Here is a 20,221-nt window from a genome sequence, read left to right as displayed (position 1 = left end):
TTCTTCTTTTTTTAGCTATATTTATTAACCCTCGCTTGTGCCAGATGCCACCATAAGGGCTCCTACTTGCATTATCATCACTAACTTTTCCAAGAGGAGCTGTCTGAGCCAGACTTCCAATGGGCAGATGCCTGACAAAAGAGTCCACATGCCTGCCCCCATAGAACCTTGCCTCCCAAATGTGACCAAAATAGAAATCAGAGAGCAGGGTTAAGGCTGAGATCATAATTATGGTGCAGCAAAATTATCTCTCTCCCTAACCATCAATGACAACTGCAAAGGACGCTCAGGTTTGGAAACTCAAGTGTGAAGCTGTTTAGAGACTGCAGGAAGACCTGTCTTTGGTGCATATTTAGAGTTTGGGTGCCTTGACCAGGTAGTATATACGAGCCCTTTAGTGATACTGATGGGTTCGTACCACTCATTCAATATCCCTGATTCCCTGAATGTCAACTCACTGTCTTTTCAGTATAGGTTTAATCAAAAGTGTTTCAGCAACCTTTATTCAAAAATGTGGCTGGGTTTAAGGGATGACCTTATTCACAAGTGAAATACTAATTTGATCTTTTGACATTTTGGCTATTACAATCATAGGGCATTGCAAAGAACCAAATCAATGATGAATTAGCCACATAGGAACTGGAAATTTTAGTGGCATGACATGTAGCATTTTTCTTTTACCTATATTGTGCTTTTTTAAGAAAAATTACATTTGAAAAAGCAGTATGGTTGTTATAAGAAATAAACAGATAAAGTATCACGTAAATTGATAAGATATAATTATGAGATTATCAATAAAACAGTTTAGATAAATACAGCCTCCACTTATTAGCTTCTTTAAAGAATTAGGCTTAATATTGATTTTACTTTTTAAGAATATATTTAATTAACCTAGCTTTATTTATTTATTTGAGACAGAGTCTTGCTCTGTCTCCCAGACTGGACTGCAGTGGCATGATCTTGGCTCACTGCAACTTCTACCTCCCAGGTTCAAGCAATTCTCCTGCCTCAGCCTCCTGAGTAGCTGGGATTACAGGCACCCACAACCACGCCCAGCTAATTTTTGTATTGTTAGTAGAGATGGAATTTCACCATGTTGGCCAGGCTGGTCTCGAACTCTTGACCTCCAGTGATTTGCCCACCTTGGCCTCCCAAAGTGCTAGGATTACAGGCATGAGCCACTGTGCCTGGCTTCTAGCTGTCTGTACTGCCATGCTTAATAAATAATTGTTTTTCAGGTTTTATGTTGTGTTAGTAAGCACCCACATGCCACAAAAACATTCTTTTATTTCTTTTCCTTTTGATTTCTCTCTATTCCCTTTCCTTTTTCCTCTCTCCTTCCTTCCTTCCTTCTCCTTCTCTCCTCTCCTCTTCCCTTTTCTATTCTTCCTTAAAAATAAGATGTTTGATTTTATTTGCTCTCTACTTGGGGAAACAAAAGTGTTTTGAATAAGACAATTCAGTAATGATTTGGATAAGTGTCATACAACTTTATACATACATATATATATATATATATATATATATATATATATATATATACCAGAACAAAGATTGAAGAGTACCCTATCTAACAGGAAAGAAAATTACCTGTCCAAAATGTTCAGTGTATTCAGGGTTAGCCAGGCCTGGAATTCAGGCATCCTGATGCTACAGTGTGTGACTTCCCCTGTGAGACATTTACAAAGTTAGTACCCATTTTAATGGTGTCTACCTATTGAATTAAAAGTATATTTCCCAAGGAAACCTGTAGCACTGTTAAGGTTTCCATGCAGCTCACCTGATTCTATTTCCCTGACTTGGTGAGACAGATGCAATGATTTATGTCTTTTCATGTCTGCCAATTATTCTGAAATCCAGCATTATGACTGGGGTCAGCAGAAAATAGTCCTCATACCATTTCCATAACCAGCTTAGCATATTTCTGCCCCATAATCCGTGTCTTTGCATGAGATTCCTTCTATTTCTTCACACTCTGGTTACCCTCCCTCCCTGTCACAAACATATTTTTATTTTTGAATTGCTGGCATTGGCTGACTCCTTGAAGAAGCTTCCTCTAATCTGACATTATGTATATTTCACTGTGTTGTTCAGGTTTCACTGACACGTTTTGTTTACTTGTTTGACTCTATTACAAGACCAAGAACTTCTCGAAACCCTTCTTCAAATAGATAACCCAGCACCTAGCATAGCACTTGCACTAGTAAATACTCACTGAATTTAATTCCCCAAATTTAACTCATTTCACAACCTCTCTCGAACCGGATTTATCTATAAATAAATGAACCTTTTGATCTACATTAGTTCAGAGAGCCATTTCAGCACTAGAATTCTGTAACTTACTGAACAGAGAATTATACTGTTTCTATCTCATAAAATCATGCTTTATTTCCTGAATAAGTGTACAGTCTTTACAAAGTAATTTATCGTTTACAAGATGATTAAGTGTTCAGTGCTGAAAAAACCCAGAAAATTGTGAAGAAGAATAAAAGAGTCATAATCTCACCACAAGAATATAAATTTTTAAGTAGGTTAAAAAATGCTTATACCACCTTCGCTTTTTAAATTAAAACCTTCCATTTTATCAAATGGCATGTAGGGTTTATGAATTATTGGATAAGACGCAACTTTTCACTAAAAGCATAATATCAAAATATTAATTTTTATAGTTTAATATTAGTACTTTTAGCAAATTATCTTCATTCTATATGTATTACTTTGCAACATTTTTCATCTGATATATGATGAGTGTTTTCCTGTAATTTCATATGTGATGTTTTAACCCTCTCTCATTTTTTGGTTAATACACGCACTTGGGTCATATTCCCTCTCTCACTCATTTTACTGAGTCACCTTTCATGTTCATTTTTCAAAAGACTGTATAATTTCATCTTAAATTGCTTTATTCACTTACAAAATGTAATAAACATTCTCTATGAGTATTTACCTGTACTATTACCTTAAGCAGATTAATGTATTTTACTACATCCTTGTATTGTAATTTGTTCAGTTAATTCCTACATATTAAATACTTAAGTTGTTTCTCGCCTCTTGTTATTATATTCTTTTTTTTTCTTTTCTTTTCTTTTTCTTTTTTTTTTTGGAGATGGAGTCTCACTCTGTCACCCAGGCTGGAGTGCAGTGGCATGATCTTGGCTCACTGCAACCTCCGCCTCCCTGTTTCAAGTGATTCTCCTGCCTCAGCCTCCCAAGTAGCTGGGATTACAGGCATACACCACCATGCCTGGCTAATTTTTGTATTTTTAGTAGACACAGGGTTTCACCATGTTGGGCAGGCTGGTCTTGAACTCCTGACCTCAGGTAATCTGCTCCACCTTGGCCTCCCAAAGTGCTGGGATTATAGGTGTGAGCCACCGCGCCCAGCAAGATGTAATAAATCACCTGGTTTATGTATGTGATGAAAATTTATTTTATTATTTATAATAAAACTCTTGTATTGAGATAAAGGAGATCAAAGGCAATCTGTATTTGTCTCCAATAGAAAGACTATATGGACCTGTTCTCCCACCAGCAATGCATAAGAAGATCCGTTTCCTTAACCCTCAATAATATTAGATGTCAACATTATCTTTAATCTTTACTATCTTGATTAGTTTAAAAACTAAATTATTGCCTTAGATTACAATATTTACATATTGGCTATTTTGTAAATCTTTTATTAACTGTATATTCATGAACATTGTGTGCCCATTTTCTTTTGGAGTATTCATCTTAATTTTACTGACTTGAAAGCATTATGTTTGTAAAGCTTTATTATAAAATCTTTGAGAACACTTGGATGAACTGGGTAGTGTGGAGATCATATTCTTGGATGCTTGCTGAGACTTTGATATTTAAGCTATTTCTCATAGGTGTTAATGTTTGAACAATTGCAGCCAACTGACCAAAAAAAAAAATTCTTTGGACATTCTTCCCAAGCAATTTGATGGTCAGGGTAAATGGGAATGCATGATTATGGATGAAACTAGAGTCCTTGAATATAATTGCACTCATAAGTCAAAGAAGGTAATTCATAACAATTTGGCCCAGCATTTTAATTTTGTCTGTTAAATTATTCATGTGAATACTTTCATGAGTTAAGCCATGAATATTTGATTGGTAGTTGATTCATAACCATAAACTATATTAGCCCTTTATTTTTCTCATTTATGTCCAATTAACATATATGGGAAGGTGGAGAAAATTTATTTTTCTTAATATGAGAAACATCTTTCCCCACAGACTTATTGAGGCTGTCTGATGAACATTTACTATGACTCCAGGTCAACATTATGTTTATTCTGGCAGTTTAATAATTGTTCTAATAATAATTCTCATTACATAGAGGGAAAATATTACAAATCTCTACTTTACAAGTGAGGAGATGACATTCAGAGAGGTTAAATAATGTTGCAGAATCCACACGATATGTTGGTGGCTGAGATTAGGTTCAAATCCAGGATTAAAAAATTGAATGTTCCCCACCCCACAGTAGCTCTGATGATTGTTCTCAATGAACCCAGGCCAGTGTGCACGTAAATCACCACTCTCTGAGTCTACTCTATTCCTTTTCTGTTACCAGAGTAAATTGCTAAGTAGATATCCAATACCCGTTTAGTCATGTCAGTTTTGTATCACTTAACAAATATCTCTTCTGTCAAATAAACAGGTATTTACAGCCATTTCCCTGCTGTACACAAATATGAGAAGGTGCACAGTTTGGTAGGTGGCTAAGAATGGGTGGCTAGATGTGAATGTCAAAAGCTGCTACGTAAAGGCTAATTTGTAGGTTGTGACATTTGGTGAACTGTGGCTATTCAATTCCTTTTAAGCTTGAACAAAGTATGGCATTTTACCTTGTCAGAGAAAGAGCTTCTTGGTCAAAGGGCTGTGAAGATATCAAGTAATTATCTCAATAATTACTTTTAGAAATCCAGGGATGGGCACCTAAAAACATCCCAATTATTTTAGCTTGAGTTAGAGAATTCAAATACTTATCCTAATAAATATGCAGACTTAATAGAATTGGTGTTATCCAGCACTATAACCTCATAAAATCATCAAGAAGGGTGTATATACTTGTATGTGTGTATATATATATATATATATAGATAGATAGATAGAGAGAGAGCTAGATATAGACATAAAATTTAGTTCAATGACATACTTTTTTCCTAGAAGTATAATCTGTCTATACGCTGACTTAATAACTGCTTTATGAGAGCTGTATATGGATCACCATTGATAAATGCATTAAATCAGTGGTTCCATAGACTGGCTGAGAATTTCAATCTTCTGGGAAGTTATAAAAACACACTTTTAACTCTGAGTCTCTGGAGATTGGGATTTTTTTTTTTTTTCAGAGATAGGGCCTGGCAACCAGCATTTAAAATGTTCCCAGGTGAATCTGATATGCAGCCTGGTTTAGAAACCACTGCTTTAACTACCTAATGCCTCATCCTCATTAGAACTTTACTCATTAAAATTAAATACTAATTTGCCTTATAATTTGGAAGTCTAACATGTGACTCAGCCCAAGTGACTCCTGGGTTTGGAAGTCTTCTGTCCTGCACAAACCCTGAAATCCTTAAAAATGGGTGTGCAGGTCTTTCTTGTCTTGGTTTCTGATCACCTTTAACTCTCATCTCTTGCCGCTTGCTACACGTATGTGCCACATTCTGCTCCCTTGCTATTCACAGAGAATGCCAGGCCTATTTATACCTCCTGTTTTGATCTTTAGACTTCCACATTTTCTTGTCTGCCTGTAAACTCCCAGGGATCTCAAGGATTCTACCTGAACGTCTGGGCCGCTGGGCCTGTTTCTCACTTTTTCCTCAGCATCCCAAGGACTCACTCCTTGGTACCAACTCTTTCCAGCCTGACACTTTGTTACACTGTGCTGGGTTATTTCTTTACATTTTTATCTCAACCCTTATGTTGGGGACAGAAACCAAAGAGCCCAGCGCCTGCACACACTGGGCACTCAGTAAATATCCCAAATGAAGGAGTTTTCTCAGATATGCATTTTTATCCCCATGACCCCTCTACAATTCTCTTTTCAATGCTGTGACAAATGATTTCTCTTTCACATGGTACAGCTTCTTTAAAAATGTTCTCTTTTGGGTCTCAAACTTGTTTGCTGCTCTCTATTAACTGTGTTTCAGTTTGGTGTTTGTGAGCAGTACAATCCGTTTAGTACATCTGTTCTTTATAAGACCGCCTTTCTTGTGAAATACTTCATATTGGATTTTCTGGAGTACTTTAGAGTCAATCACTGGGAAAAAGTATCACCACAGCTGATTGATCTGGCTGAGTCCTGCTTTGGACGTGGTTTAAGACTGCAGTCCATGGGCTGCCTCTGTCTCTGCTCCCAGCTTCTCATCCACCCAGTGGACAGAAAAGCTGCTCTCCACAGCTTGTTTGGAACGTGCAACCTCAACTCCAGGAGATTTACTGAGATTCATTGGTAGAGGCCCCAAAGGGTCACTCTTGAGTGAGCGTGGCCGGATGATCAGTAGATGAATGATGCACAGCTCACGCTTTCCTTTCGAATTTTGCTTGTGGATTGCTCTGATAGCTGAGGATGTTTTCACATTCGCTGCGTCCCCCAGAGCAGGGAAGCGGGAGCAGGGAGGCCCAGGGGGCAGGCGCCAGGCTCTCCTATGCCCTGTGGGGAAGTGGAAGGCGCAGGGGGGCAGGGACGGTGGAACTGAGGAAAAGCAGGCCGTGGGGTTATTCCCTGAATGAATCCCGACCCACACATAAGCTGGGGTTTTCCCAGGAGCGACCTGGAGTTAAGAACAGAGAGGAAAAGGATGGTGGGAGAGGGGAGGAGGAAGCAAAGGACCCGCCCAGGTGTGTCGTCCGGTCTAAGCGCAGCCGAGCGCACACGCCCTGCTCCTGCCACGCGTTGCCACGAGGCTTCCTCTCGCATGGCGGCCTTCCCGCCCAAGGCCCAGCTTCCTCACTTTAGGTGCATAAAGGGGATACTCAAGGGAGTCCTGATGTGGTGGGCCTGCGTCGCATTCCCATGGCCGCGAGATGCCGCAGGGTCACCGAGAGGGCAAACGAGGCGAAGCGCAGTTACCTCTGCGGAGCTGACGCAGCTGCTCTTCCTCCCGCCCGTCCCGCAGGTGGCTCCCTAGCACGCCCCGCACCTGTGCGGGGCCTCCAGCTGCTCCGCGCACAAGTGGCAGCGCTCCTGGCCCGGAGGCTCCGCCGCACGCTGCGCGCCGGGAAGAGCACCCTCGCCGACCTGCTGCTGCCTGTCCTCTTCGTGGCCTTGGCCATGGGCTTGTTCATGGTGAGACCCCTGGCCACCGAGTACCCTCCCCTCAGACTCACACCTGGACATTACCAGCGGGCCGAGACCTACTTTTTCAGGTAAGTTGTTTTTGTTCCTTTGATTTCCAAAATTTTTTTTTTTTTTATTATACTTTAAGTTTTAGGGTACATGTGCACAATGTGCAGGTTAGTTACATATGTATACATGTGCCATGCTGGTGTGCTGCACCCATTAACTCGTCATTTAGCGTTAGGTATATCTCCTAATGCTATCCCTCCCTGATTTCAAAATTATGTCAAGGCAGCTTATGAATTGCAATAGCTTTGATACTTTTGAGAATTCTAGATAAAAACTTGAAATATAAGTGTTTTCATTATTTCCGAGGTCTGAATTCACGAGGAGTTCCTTGGAGAAGCTCTTGCTCCTCTCAGGCTGTCTCAGGGCAGGCGCTTAAGGCTAATGAGGCTGCCTGATCTCCGAATCCTGAGCCGCTGACCCCTCCTCATGGTGGCCGAGTCCCTGCGCGAAAGGGCGCAAGTGGTCACCCGCCGACCTGCAGAGGGCCCGGCACGCCCTGCCCCACAGGAGGGCGGGATAGACTCCGGGATTTGTAGGATTCTAGAACGTATTAGATATATGTGGTATATTTCACAAAGCCCTCCACAGTTGTTTCTGGGACAACAGCCCCACAGTTGCACACACCTCTCTGAGGAGAAACGTATGACAGCACGATGGAAGCCCTAAGCCTCCCCAGGCCAGGGTCAGTTGAGCAGGATCTGTTGCCGGTGCGTTCAGAAGACCCTGGGTTTTTGCCACCAAATGAATTTACGCAAGAACTCAGAGCTTTCTGGGTTGCAGATTCATACACAAGGGTTGGGAACCTAAAATAGAAACCGATCCCTTAAGTTCCTTTGCCTTAGTTTAGCGGGCTCCTCTCTAGATTCAGGAGAATCTGTGCAGAGTCAGGGAGGCCCGGCCCCTGCCGGGCATGGCCATGGCTGTGATCCCAGACATCACTACATTGAACATGCAGAATCGTCTTCAAGGTGACTATAATTTTTCACATTTGGGATGGGGAGACAAATGACTGGGACTCAGTGATACAGGTTTACAACTGCACAAGCATACTGGCTAGGCTTTTCATCATCAAGACAACTAAGAGGACAGTGTCAGTCCTGCTTTTGTCAAATATATATGCTTATTAAAATAAGCAGCTTAACCAGCTAATCTCTAAGAGCCTACTAATATGTGTGTTATTTTTGTAGTGATGTGTAATTTGGAATCAGATTTAAATACATGGACAAAGTAAAAATCTATGGTAAACTTCAGTTTGTTCCCTCCTTGTCACACTCCTCAACTATAAAACAGCTGTCACTATTTTGAGTCTTTTGATTATAAAATATGTTTCTTGAAGAAAATAATACAAAGCACAGGCTAGCCAAAAAATAAAATAAAAAACAATCACATATAATTTTACCAGAGATATCTACTGTAAACCTATTGGGATAATCTGCCACATGATATACATAATACTTGTATCTACATGCATTTGTATTTTTATCACAATGAGATTACACTATAATACTCTCTGTAACTCTTTTACACTCCGTAATATCTTTGTATCCCTTCTTATAAATCAGTACAACCACTTTACCCATGAAAACTACAGTACCCTGACTACTGAATGGCTCTTTAGTAGTATGTTGTTGGAGGCACATTAATTTATTTAGACAGTCTCTTTTTGGGGGCATATAAAGGTTTATTTATTTGTTTTTTTTTCATATTATAGGCAATGCTGTATAAGAATCTTTATTTAGCTAGATTTAGGTGACTATCTACTTATTCTTACCATCATACATTTCTATTAGAATTTTGGGGGGCAAAGGCATCAGTATTTTTATGGTAGATATTGCCAAATTACCCTTATAAATGTGTGCCAATTAACAGTCTTATAAAGTCATTGATTCTTTTCTTCAACAAATATTTATGGTGAACTTACTACATGCTAGCTACTGTTCTAGGTGGTAGTTACATGTATAATTAGAACAAACCAAAACCCCTAGTTTTGTGGGAGAAAGGAAGTTCAGTTCTCTAAACTCTAATAGTTTTGATAGTTCAGACCTGATATTTCGTTGCTTAATAGGCAGCTCTTTGATTACTACTGAAGTTGAATATTTTCAAAGTTTTTTGGTTATTTAAAATTTTACTTTACATATTGAATATATTAAGCATCGTCTATATATATGTGTGTATTTCCACATCATATTTTGCTTCTAACTGACTTCTTCACCCTCCTCCCCTCTCTCAACTTTACCGCTTGTCTTTTTCTTCTGAGACTGTTGAGAATTTCTCTACATGTTGTTTATTTCACCGATACCATTTTCAGTTGACTCCAAATAGCCATTCACTTTCTCTACTGCATTATTAATTTGGCGATTATGTTTTTCATTTGAAAGCATTTTTCCTACTCTCCCAGTATTCATTTGTTACAGAGGTAATGCACTTCAAAATTATTGAGTCTGAGAATTAAGATATTTTAATATTTTCTTCTATTTCTAAGAGTTACTAGTTTAAAGTAAGATATTTGTTCTCATTTTTCATAATGTTACTTAACTTATGAAACAGAGGCATTCACATATCTGGAGGTTTACTTTCTCATCCTTACAGAGGAGTCCTGCCTACACAGGCTATAGTACCTGTTCCATCAGTGATTGCAAGTGCCCCACTTCTAATGGTTAATTTCTGTCTGAAGAGAAAAGAACAAGCTTACATTTTCTCAGTTTTTATTTTAGTAGAGTGGTAGTTTAGTTAGTTATGAGGAAAAAGTAAAAAGCTACCAGGGAGCATCCACATTGATGGAACATTTTCTCGCTTTTTTGTTATTATCTCTAATGTTTGCAGTGATAGTCAAAAATTAGTTGGGGAGAAGAATAACTATCATCATTTTATCATTTTATGGCTGCTATAACTGCTCTTGTTAGGAACTCTCCACCGACATTCATTACTTTTCTTCTGCATACTGGATCCTCTCTGAGTGTGTACCTTGATTTCTCTGAAGACAACTCCTGTTGTTTTGCATTTGTATTAAACTTGCCTCTTTCCACTCTCAAAAGTGCCCTCATATATATGAGTGATAAATGATGCGGCCATTCCTTCTCTATTGAATTTAAGCACCATGGTCTAAATCTTGGCACAGGAATGATTCACAAAGGGGCCCAGATTTTCACATCTTATAGTCCTCCTGACTCCCTGTGTACACAGGCCACCCGTGGTAACCTAGCACCCATCCTTGCTGCTCCAAATTTGGGACAACCCCATTTTATAACATCTGTGAGCAGTCTCCTTGGGAAGGCATATAAGATTGCCATTACACTCCCTCGCTTTCTCCTTAGGGTAACTCCCTGTTGATAGGTGCATAATTCAGGCCTGCATGTAGCTTTCAAAAATCATGAATGCATTAGCTTTGTGCTGATTTGGAAGATACATATAAATCTTATCTTATTAGTGTTCTGACAATTCTCAATAGAGCCCCATGCTTCTAAAATTTTAGAGTTGAGAAAATGCAATTATATATCTACATTAAATTCACTGAAAATTTCTTGCAGAATACAAATCTTCATAAAAGTACAAACCAGAAGAAATGCACCAGAGAGGTTCTCTTCTACCTGAATCCTTCTACAAATGAAGGAACAGATGACACCCCCACAGCTCATAGAGGGTTTGAATTTCTTGGGCCCAAACAAACCTGGGGCTTTGGCAACTCAGTCTCCAGTGATCTCTAACTCACATGCTTTGGTGGCCAGGTGGGGAGTGAAGGCATGACATCCACAGGGCTGTAAAAATGCTTGTTTTGTGACCAGACCTCCACAGCACATTGACTTTATAGACTATGAGAGAGGAGGAGAAGTATGGAACATGTCTGTGCTGGTTTAGGGTCTGGTCAGCCATTCATGACCCAGGCTTCTGACTCAGTTTTATTCTGAATCAACTTGCTCTGACTGCTGTTTTGAGAGTGCTCCAGAAATTCTCCCTCCCCACTAAGAAGTGTGAGAAAAGGGTGGCAAGGGCCTCTGTGCCTGTTCAGGGTGGAGGCGAGCAGCACAGAGCAGCCCCAGAGAAATTAGAGGAGGGTGGTGCAGCTCTGATAGATACAGTGTGAACACAACTGCACCTGCTTGCAGACATCTGAGGCTGGTAAGATCTGATGGACCTGCTCAAAACCTTGAGCAGCTCCATATTGCCCAAGGGATGATATTGGCACATCTTAGCATATCCTACAGGTCCTCCTGGTGCCTCTGCAGCCTCTGCCACTCCCTTTATCTCATTCTCTGAACTTCAGAATGACACAATCATACATGATGTTGCTGCATCTCTCCCTGTTTAAGGAAATGGAAACTACCTTCCTCTCCTCAGTCCTCTGCCACTCCCACTCTATAGACTCTAATGTTCCCAGCAAAATAAGAATGCTTCCAAAACCCGGCTCAGATGCCCCCTTCCAAGGATCCTCTGTGGCTGCTCTCTCATCTGAATGTCTGTCATTGCTGCGTGGATGTCACTGTGGCTTAACTTAGTGCGGGAGATTCTTGCCTTTCTTCCTACAGGGAGACTTCCTGGAGGGTAAGGATCAAGCCTTCTTTAGTTCCTGCCAACATGTCTAGAAATGGTTACTTTCATTAAATCCTTGTTAAATTGAAATAATGAAAATGAAATGTATCAAAAATGTCTTCCAGAAATTAACTTGGACAGGTAGCAGACAAACAAATGGAGCCTAGAAAGACAGCTCTCTACACATTAAAAATAGAAAATATTTAGACTCCACGACCTCATCTTCTGGGATGGGGCTTTTAGTCCTTACTAGAGGAGATGCTCCTAAATACACCACTAGTTCACTGCATTAGAAAAACCTGTGAGTCCTCCTTGAACATGGACCTGACCCTGGCCCACTGTCTGCTGAGTTTGTTCCTACCCCCAAACTCTCTCTCTTTTTCTCTTAGTTCTCCAACCAGAAAAAGACCTAGAAGGAGCAAGTGTAGGACTCCAAGTCCTGGTTGCTACACCAGTTCTTTAAGAACCCAAGAGGGCCAGTGGATGTATGTGGCCAGTCAGTGCCCACTGTCATCATCCCCTTCTCCTGTTAGCATGCCAGCAGAAACTGGGTGCCTTTTTTAGTTTTCTAGGGCTGCTATAGCAAAGCACCACAAACTGGGTTACTTAACAGAAATGTATTTTCTCACTGTTCTGGAGGCCAGAAGTCTGAAATCAAAGGGTCAGCAGGACCATGTCCTCTCTGAAGGCTACAGGGGAGAATCCTTCCTTGCCTCTCTAGCTTCTGTGGCTGCCAGCGATCCCTGACATGCCTTGACTTGTGGCAGCATCACCCAGTCTCAGTCTCCCATCTTCACGTGGCATTCCTCCTGCATGTCTCTGTGTCCACATTTCCCTCTTAGAAAGACACCGGTCATATTGGATATGGCACCCACTCTAATCCTGTATGAACTCGTCTAATTATATCTGGATAAACTCATTCCGAATAAGATCACTTTCTGAGGTTCTGAGTGGGCATGAAATTTGGAGGGAAATCATTCAACCCACAACATTTCCTACAACATCTTCCTTAACAAATACCACTAAATTTGACCAATCTCTTGCCCACTTGCCTACAGTAGAATCACTTGGTGTTCTGTAAAACTCAAGCTTTTCTGTTATATGCAGAAGGATAACAGAAATTAAATTAATTGAAGACTGACAGTGATTGTTGGTGTATATTTGTTGGTGTTCTGTCGTCTTAAAAACGTCCACCAGGTTTTGCAAAATGGTCGCTGGGATGTGACAATTATATACTTGATGATCCAGTGATGTTAACATTCATAGAGAACATCTTCAATTATTTATATTCTTCTCCTCATATATGTACAACTTCCTTCTATGTGTGTGGCATCTTTATCACATGAGATAATAGTGATTGCTTCACTTTGTTTCAGTAATTCAGTGAGAGGACGAATGGAAAGTAATTGGACAATTGTTTGGAAGAAATACAATGAAAGTTATTTTTCTTCTTATTTTTAGTAAATACTAGGATGGACCTAATATATCATCTGTGCTTTTGAGCGGGATGGCGAGGATGTAGCATACTCACCAGCAGGCTCTTGGAAGCCTTTTTTCTGGCGGAATGACATACAAAGTACTGGCTGCCCCTCTGATCTCATTTCCTGGTTGCCCTTCCCTTGTCTGCAAGGTCTGCCTTCACACCAGGCTTCGTCCAGGTCATAGAACATCCAAACTCTGGACCGACTTTGCATGTCCAGTTGGATACCCCAAGAGCATTCTTCCTCTCAGTCATGGCACAGAAGCTGCTTTCTCAATGTAACTCACCCATGGTCCTTTTACAGTCCAGTGGGAAAAAATAGATGGTAAATCAAATAGCTGAAACTATTTGCTTGACTTAATTATGTATACATTGTATGGGGACAAAGTCCAGCACTGAGTAGGCATTTAAAAAATGTTTATCCATGAGTGAGTGTATTTCCTTCATGCTCTACCCAACCATGAATTTAGGATGTACTTCATGGCCCCTCACCCTGGGTGAACTGTTCTTCAGCTCAACCCACCTGAGATTCAGTAATTTGTGAAGTGCTAGTAGTTGTACCTCTTAGTGGGCTGAAATTTAAGAAAAAAGAGAGAGAATCCCTGATGACGACATTCTCATTGTGAAGACAGTGAATTCACAGATGTTGGGTGAAGTCCTCAGTTGGCACAACCTAGCAGAAACAGGACTGAGAATCCATTTCAGGCCTCCTGGCTCTAATTCTCATTCCACAAACACAAGGCTGTAAGTTCTACCCTGAGAAAGTTTACAGTCAAGCAGAGAAATGATCCCTACAAACAGATGGGAAAGTCTTGTAGGTAGATACTTGGTGGAGGGGTTGTGCATAAGCCACATGGGGAGATCTATTTAGGGGTGTCAAAGAAGGTTTTTTAAGGCTATGCCCCCTAACTTGCTTCTTCTGAGATAAATAGGTGTTTTCCAGACATGGAGAAGAGAAAGTTTCTTCTCTCGTACTCTCTCTAAAGGAAGAAGTGTGAGTAAATGTGAAAAGTAATGAAGGAAGTCTAGCAGAAGCCTTGATGGTTTCTGGCAGGTATTATGGTATTATAAGGCATTCTGAGGAGAATTGACATTATCTTGCAAACACAATGCAGGGAGGCATTAAGGAGTTCTAAAATCTGGGGAGTGATATGAGGGAGATTATTTTTGTAGCTTCCAGGTATGAAGTCTGATTTGGAGCAGTCTATCTGAGTCTCTTCCCCTCATAGGTAACTTTTTCTGTCTGGAATTGTGTAAGATTTCTTCTTTATCCTTGGAGTAAAGGATCCCCCCCCCCCAACTGTTTCCTCATCAAAACTGCAGATTTAAGTCTTTTTTTCAGTTCAGGGTAATTTTTTTGTGGGGTGGGAGAGTACGGGGTCTCACTCTGTTGACCAGGCTGGAGTGCAGTGGCGTGATCTTGGCTCACCACAACCTCCACCTCCTGGGTTCCAGTGATTCTCCTGCCTCAGCCTCCCGAGTAGCTGGGATTACAAGTGTGTGCCACCACATCTGGCTCGTTTTTGTATTTTTAATAGAGACAGGGTTTCACCATGCTGGCCAGGCTGGTCGTGAACTCCTGACCTTAGGTTATCTGCCCGCCTTGGCCTCCCAAAGTGCTGGGATTACAGGCGTGAGCTACCGCGTCCTGCCAGTTCAGGGTAATTTTCTTCTATTATTAATCTAATTTCTTCCTTACCTCCTTTTAGAACTCCTAGCACATCTCATGTTAGGGTCTTCCAAATCCATCTTTTAATTCTTTATCTTCCCTTAAGGATTTCTTTTTCCTTTTTGTCCTCCTTCTGTGTGGATATTTCTTATACATCACTGTTTGTATCTAAACAGTGGCTATCCTCTTACTCAATTTATACCTCTAATATTATCTTCAGGAAACAATTCTTCTTGGTTTGAGAAAGTCCTGTGTAGGCATGTGCTTCTTTGTTTTTTTTGTTTTGTTTTGTTTTTAACTTTAAAGTGTGTATTCCTGCAGCACCTTTATTTTTCATAAGTATTGGCACTGTTTGGGTTTTTCTCTGGTTGCTGGGACCCCAGGACATGTGTTTGTGTTATTGCTGTTTTGACAGATCAGATAAGGATGTTGCCTATCAACTGGATGAAGTTCTGAGTCAAAGCACATTCTGCCTCTGTAGGGCAGCAGCTGGGCTGCCAGTACTTTCTGTTTTTTTCAGGGAGGTGGGGACCTTTGCTTCCTATACTCTCTTTCATTTAGGAATAGAAGGTATCAGCTCCTTTAAGCTTTTTCTTGACTACTGGGGTCCAGCGAGAGAGGGGAGGCTGAGGTCTCTGGAGATTTGCAGGTCTCTGAGGGCCACACTTCCCAGGATGGGTCCTTTCTGGTCCTTTTCCCTGGATGCTCTGCTCCTGTTCTTCACATTGCATTCATATGTGGCCTGGCCTGTGGGGATGATAGCCCTGAATTTGCTTGGGTAGTAGTAAATCCCACAGAGCCCAAGACCTCACCTGGAACCAGAAATTTATCAACACCAAAAGCTGGTTGGATCAGGAGAGGTCAAAAGGCTGGAGCTGAGAGTGTAGGGAAGGAAGGAAGAAAGAAAGGAAAGGAAAGGAAGGGAAAGGAATGGAATGGAATGGAAAGGAATGGAACGGAACGGAACGGAAAGGAAAGGAGGAAGGGAGGAAGGGAGGAAAGGAGGAAGGGAGGAAGGGAGGAAGGGAGGAAGGGAGGAAGGAAGGGGAGAGTGCAGGCTGCTGTCTTCCCAGATGCCCCAGTGTTTCTCAAGATTGGTTTGATCCTCGTCTAAATCAGAACCACTGAGGGGACTTGTTAACCAGGAAGGCCCATTAGGAATGTGCATTTGTTCAGCCAAGCTCCTTGGGTCACTCTGGTGCACAATAAATTTTAAGAGATGATTATTAGAGAGAGTGTTTCCATTTATGAAGTTCCTCAAGAATCATAGGTAGTAATTTTCAATTTCTAGAGTCTAGTAAGGACAGATGTCAAATGTTTCTAACAGAGATTTACTTTAAAATATAGCCAGGAGTTTGAAGGCAACAAAAGAGGGATAGTTTAGAAAAAAGCATTTGAATTTTGTGGTGACAAAGATACTTTTAAAAGAAGCTTGCATTTCCTAATTTGTTAGAAACCTGAAGGCTGTTTATACAGAGGTCACACTGCCTACTTATGAGACATAACTTTGTTGTAAATTTCAGCATGTTCCATCATTGTGTGTTTCTGGCCACAGCTGCAGGGAATTATATTAGGACAGTTGTAAACCATACGAATATTTTAAAATCTTTATTAAATTTTATGCAGTGGGGAAGATAGTGTTTTTCTATAAACATTTATTTCTGGATTTGAATGCCACAGAAGTGTTTGCATTTTAAGTTGCTCTGGAAACAAAGTCCTCCTCAGCAGAAATATAATATTAATTTAATGTAATGAGTTGCATTTCTTCTCAATTAAATTTTGTTTTTGTTTGAGTGGTAAAAGTTCAGAAAGGGCCAGATTTAGGGAAGTAAAATAATTGGATAGAGATTAAGGATGAGGCCAATGAATTCAGTGCACTGTTAACATATCACAACTTGTTCAACACATCATTTATGAGACCCTGAGTTCCAACACCTATCCTAAGCATTGTGCCCTTTCCTCAAGGATTGCTTCATTCCAGTAATGAGAACAAGGGTAAGCCTCCAGTTAAACTCGAGTGAAGATGTATACTAAGGCCACCAGGCAGGACAAATGGAGCAGAGGAGGCAGGGAGAACTTATCATGGAATCGGTGTTCCAACCAAGGTTTCCAGGCCAGGCTGGAGATGGCTTCCAATCAAGTGTCCAGGATGTTGGAGATACCGACACAGAGGGATCAGCACCCTCAAAAGCAGATCTGCCCAATCAAACAGTGGTTCTCCTGGGCTGGGCTGCACTGGCTAGGCTGGGCTGGGTGCCGTGCTCAGGAAGAAATGTTGAGCAACAGGCCCTAGGATTGTGGAGGGATTCAAATACTATTTCAAAACGCATAGGTAACAAGAAGCCATTGATAAATTTTGAGCAAAGAAAATGTCAGATTGGTATGTTAGAAGAGCTCACTAAAGGAATTAGAGAAATTGGGAGTCTGTAATGTTCCATTCTATGTGTAGGGTCACACTGAACAGTAGCCTAATGAGAAGTTTCTTCTCATTCTGAGCTTACGTTTGTTCTGCAGGATGTGGTTGGAAATTCCTACATTTCCACCTCAGACCTTTCTACATTTTAATGCTAATAGCAATTCAGAAAAATATTTTGGACTCAATTATTTCTTGTCTGAGAACAAAAAATTAATGAGAGAAATCAGTGGTTACAGATTACTCTGTGGTTGCTTACATTTCTTCTTTCTTTTTTTTTTTTTGCATTTTCTGTTTTTAAAGCTTTTTATTGCTCATAATAATTATACATATTTATGGGGTACACATGATATTTTGATACATGCATACGATGTATAATAACCAAAGCAGGGTATTTAGGATATCTATCACCTCAAATATTTATAATTTCTTACTTTGGGAATATTCCAAATCTTCTAGCTGTTTTGAAAATAGGATAAATTGTTGTTAACTACAGTCACCCTGCTGTGCTACCAAACACTAGTACCTATTTTTTTATAACTGTATGTTTGTACCTATTAACCAACCTCTCTCTCTCCCCTATTCTTCCCAGCCTCTGGTGCTTGCATTTCTTCAGTGTAGCTAATGTTTTAAGTTCTTTAAAAGGAGTCACTTATGTATATTTGTTAATTTATGTAATAATTCTTTCCAAAAAGAATTGAGGTCACCAGGTATAGCTATATAATCTATAATGCTGATTATACATCATTTTTGAAATTTTTGCGACAAGTGTTTGCAAAGATTATTACTCAAAAAGTATTTTATAAATAACACAATGTAATTTCTGAAAAGTAATAAATCTGTACTCTTTTCTAAATACTAATTTAGATTTTTAATTAATTACATGATCTCATTCTCATTCAGTCCAATTTAGAAAATCTTAAAATGTCTTTTTCTCTACATTTTCTCAAGATTGTCTTATAATTGAGGTATAAAATTTAATACAGGGTTTGTTTCTTTCTACAACTCCCCACAGTGACATGAATAGTGTCTTATTGCTGATGGTGTCTTCAGTAAGTAAGTTCAGTATTGGTGGTTTTGGCTTTGGGTAATGCTGCTTGAACTACAAATAGACTTCTGAGATGTGTGCATCTCAGTAAAATTTAACGTGTACTTAAAGCACACATAGGATTCTGTGTTGAGGACCTCTGTTAAGAAAATGTAGCTCAATATAGCTCACATATAGAAACCAAATGATATTTCTTACATTAGAAATTGTTTTATTTCAGGACTATGTTAATAGAACAAATATTCAGACCAGACTGGAGCTCCAACTTTAAGAGCATAGTTTTGCAGATTTTAATATATTAACACAATATGATATTATGTAGCCTTTAAAATTTGTTTTTAAAAACCATGCAAATATGTGAAAAATGGTTGTGTTATAATATTAAGTGAAAATGTTGAGGAAAATAATGTACTATGAATGTGAGTCTATAAAAATGCATATCTGATGGCAAAACTATACTTTTAATAAATTTTCCAATTTTATTGCTTGTTTGGCATTACCATAAAAACAGTGGAAAATTAACTTTATCTCACTTACTAGGAATCATTAGATGGATCAGCCTGACTAGGGCACAATGTGAGGTCAGCAGCTGGTTCTCCCTTCTCTGTTGGGAGCCACTAATAATCCCACTTTGTTTCCTTTGTCTCACAATGAACAGCAGCAGTGGGGGCGACGATTTGGACCTCACTCGTGTGCTTCTACGGAAGTTTAGAGATCAAGATTTGCCCTGTGCAGATTTAAACCCACAACAGTAAGTATCAGGTGCTCTCTGCAAAAGTGAACACTCCCAACTGGTAATATTGTAGCCTGGGAGGACTGTTTTTCTCCATGATTGGTTATTTCATGTCACAAGTTTAAGTTATAAAAAATCAAAATTAGCCTAATGAGTAGGTTATGACTGAACGGGCCTTATGGGTATCGCCATATAAAATGATCCGAAATAAGCTTCATAATTACCCCCTTTCTCCCTTTGTACATGCATGCTTTATATTATTGCAAAATGAATTCATAATTAATAGCATTCAATTTGTTTAATAAAACTCAAAGCTGAAAAGAATGAAGTAGCAATTAAGTCTGAATTATGTATTATCTGTTATTTACTTTTAGAGAATCCTTGTACATATAAAAAATTAATTATAATTTTTTTAATTTAAAAGACTTAAAGATCAGTACTGTACATCAATCTGGGGTGAATTACTTTGAAAATTATCTTTTTAGTATTTAATCATGGTTATTGTGATGACCTTTCTATGAAACTTGGATAGGGGAGGCCTTTCTTTATAAACACTTATTTCCCTCTTATTTTGCTCAATTGTTATATATTGAAGATCTACTACAAGTAAAGTGCTGCTGTAGGAACCAAGATTAATATGGAATATGGCCCTGGTCTCAAGGAATTTACAGTTCTGGGTAGAGCAAATGAGGAAAGTGATAAAAGTCTTAATGATTTAGTAAGTGCCAGAAGTGTATGTTTTTAAGTAGTAAATATAAAAATCTAACAATAATACAATATTGGCAATATGTTTTCTAATTTGTGATGACATATTTTGCCCATTAGTCATACTGGTAATTAGTGTGAGACTGAAAAACTATTAATGTTCTCAGTAAGAAAGAATTAATAGATAATTAATTATGTTGCTTCGCTCTAGTCTTTGCAAAACAAAATAATTTATTTAACTAAAGCTTCAATGGTAATGTTTTTATTTTTCTCCTCTCTGATG

The 20,221-nt window shown here is 39.5% G+C and overlaps 1 protein-coding gene across 3 annotated transcripts in view; it reads left to right on the top strand.

The window, feature by feature from the left end:
- Positions 1-20,221, top strand: part of ABCA13 (ATP binding cassette subfamily A member 13) — a 486,937-nt gene that overhangs the window by 275,218 nt on the left and 191,498 nt on the right. For 2 of the 3 annotated variants that reach the window (XM_054559199.1, XM_054559198.1), the window contains 2 exons: positions 7,134-7,383; positions 19,159-19,251. In XM_054559199.1, coding sequence (XP_054415174.1) covers positions 7,134-7,383; positions 19,159-19,251 — 343 coding nt within the window. The remainder of the gene's footprint in view (positions 1-7,133; positions 7,384-19,158; positions 19,252-20,221) is intronic. The other variant, XM_024249790.2, reaches the window with a different exon arrangement.

Source organism: Pongo abelii, chromosome 6 (genome assembly GCF_028885655.2).
Source record: "Pongo abelii isolate AG06213 chromosome 6, NHGRI_mPonAbe1-v2.0_pri, whole genome shotgun sequence".
Taxonomy (NCBI): domain Eukaryota; kingdom Metazoa; phylum Chordata; class Mammalia; order Primates; family Hominidae; genus Pongo; species Pongo abelii.
Note: the sequence above shows the minus strand (reverse complement) of the source record. Positions and strands in the feature narration are given on the sequence as shown.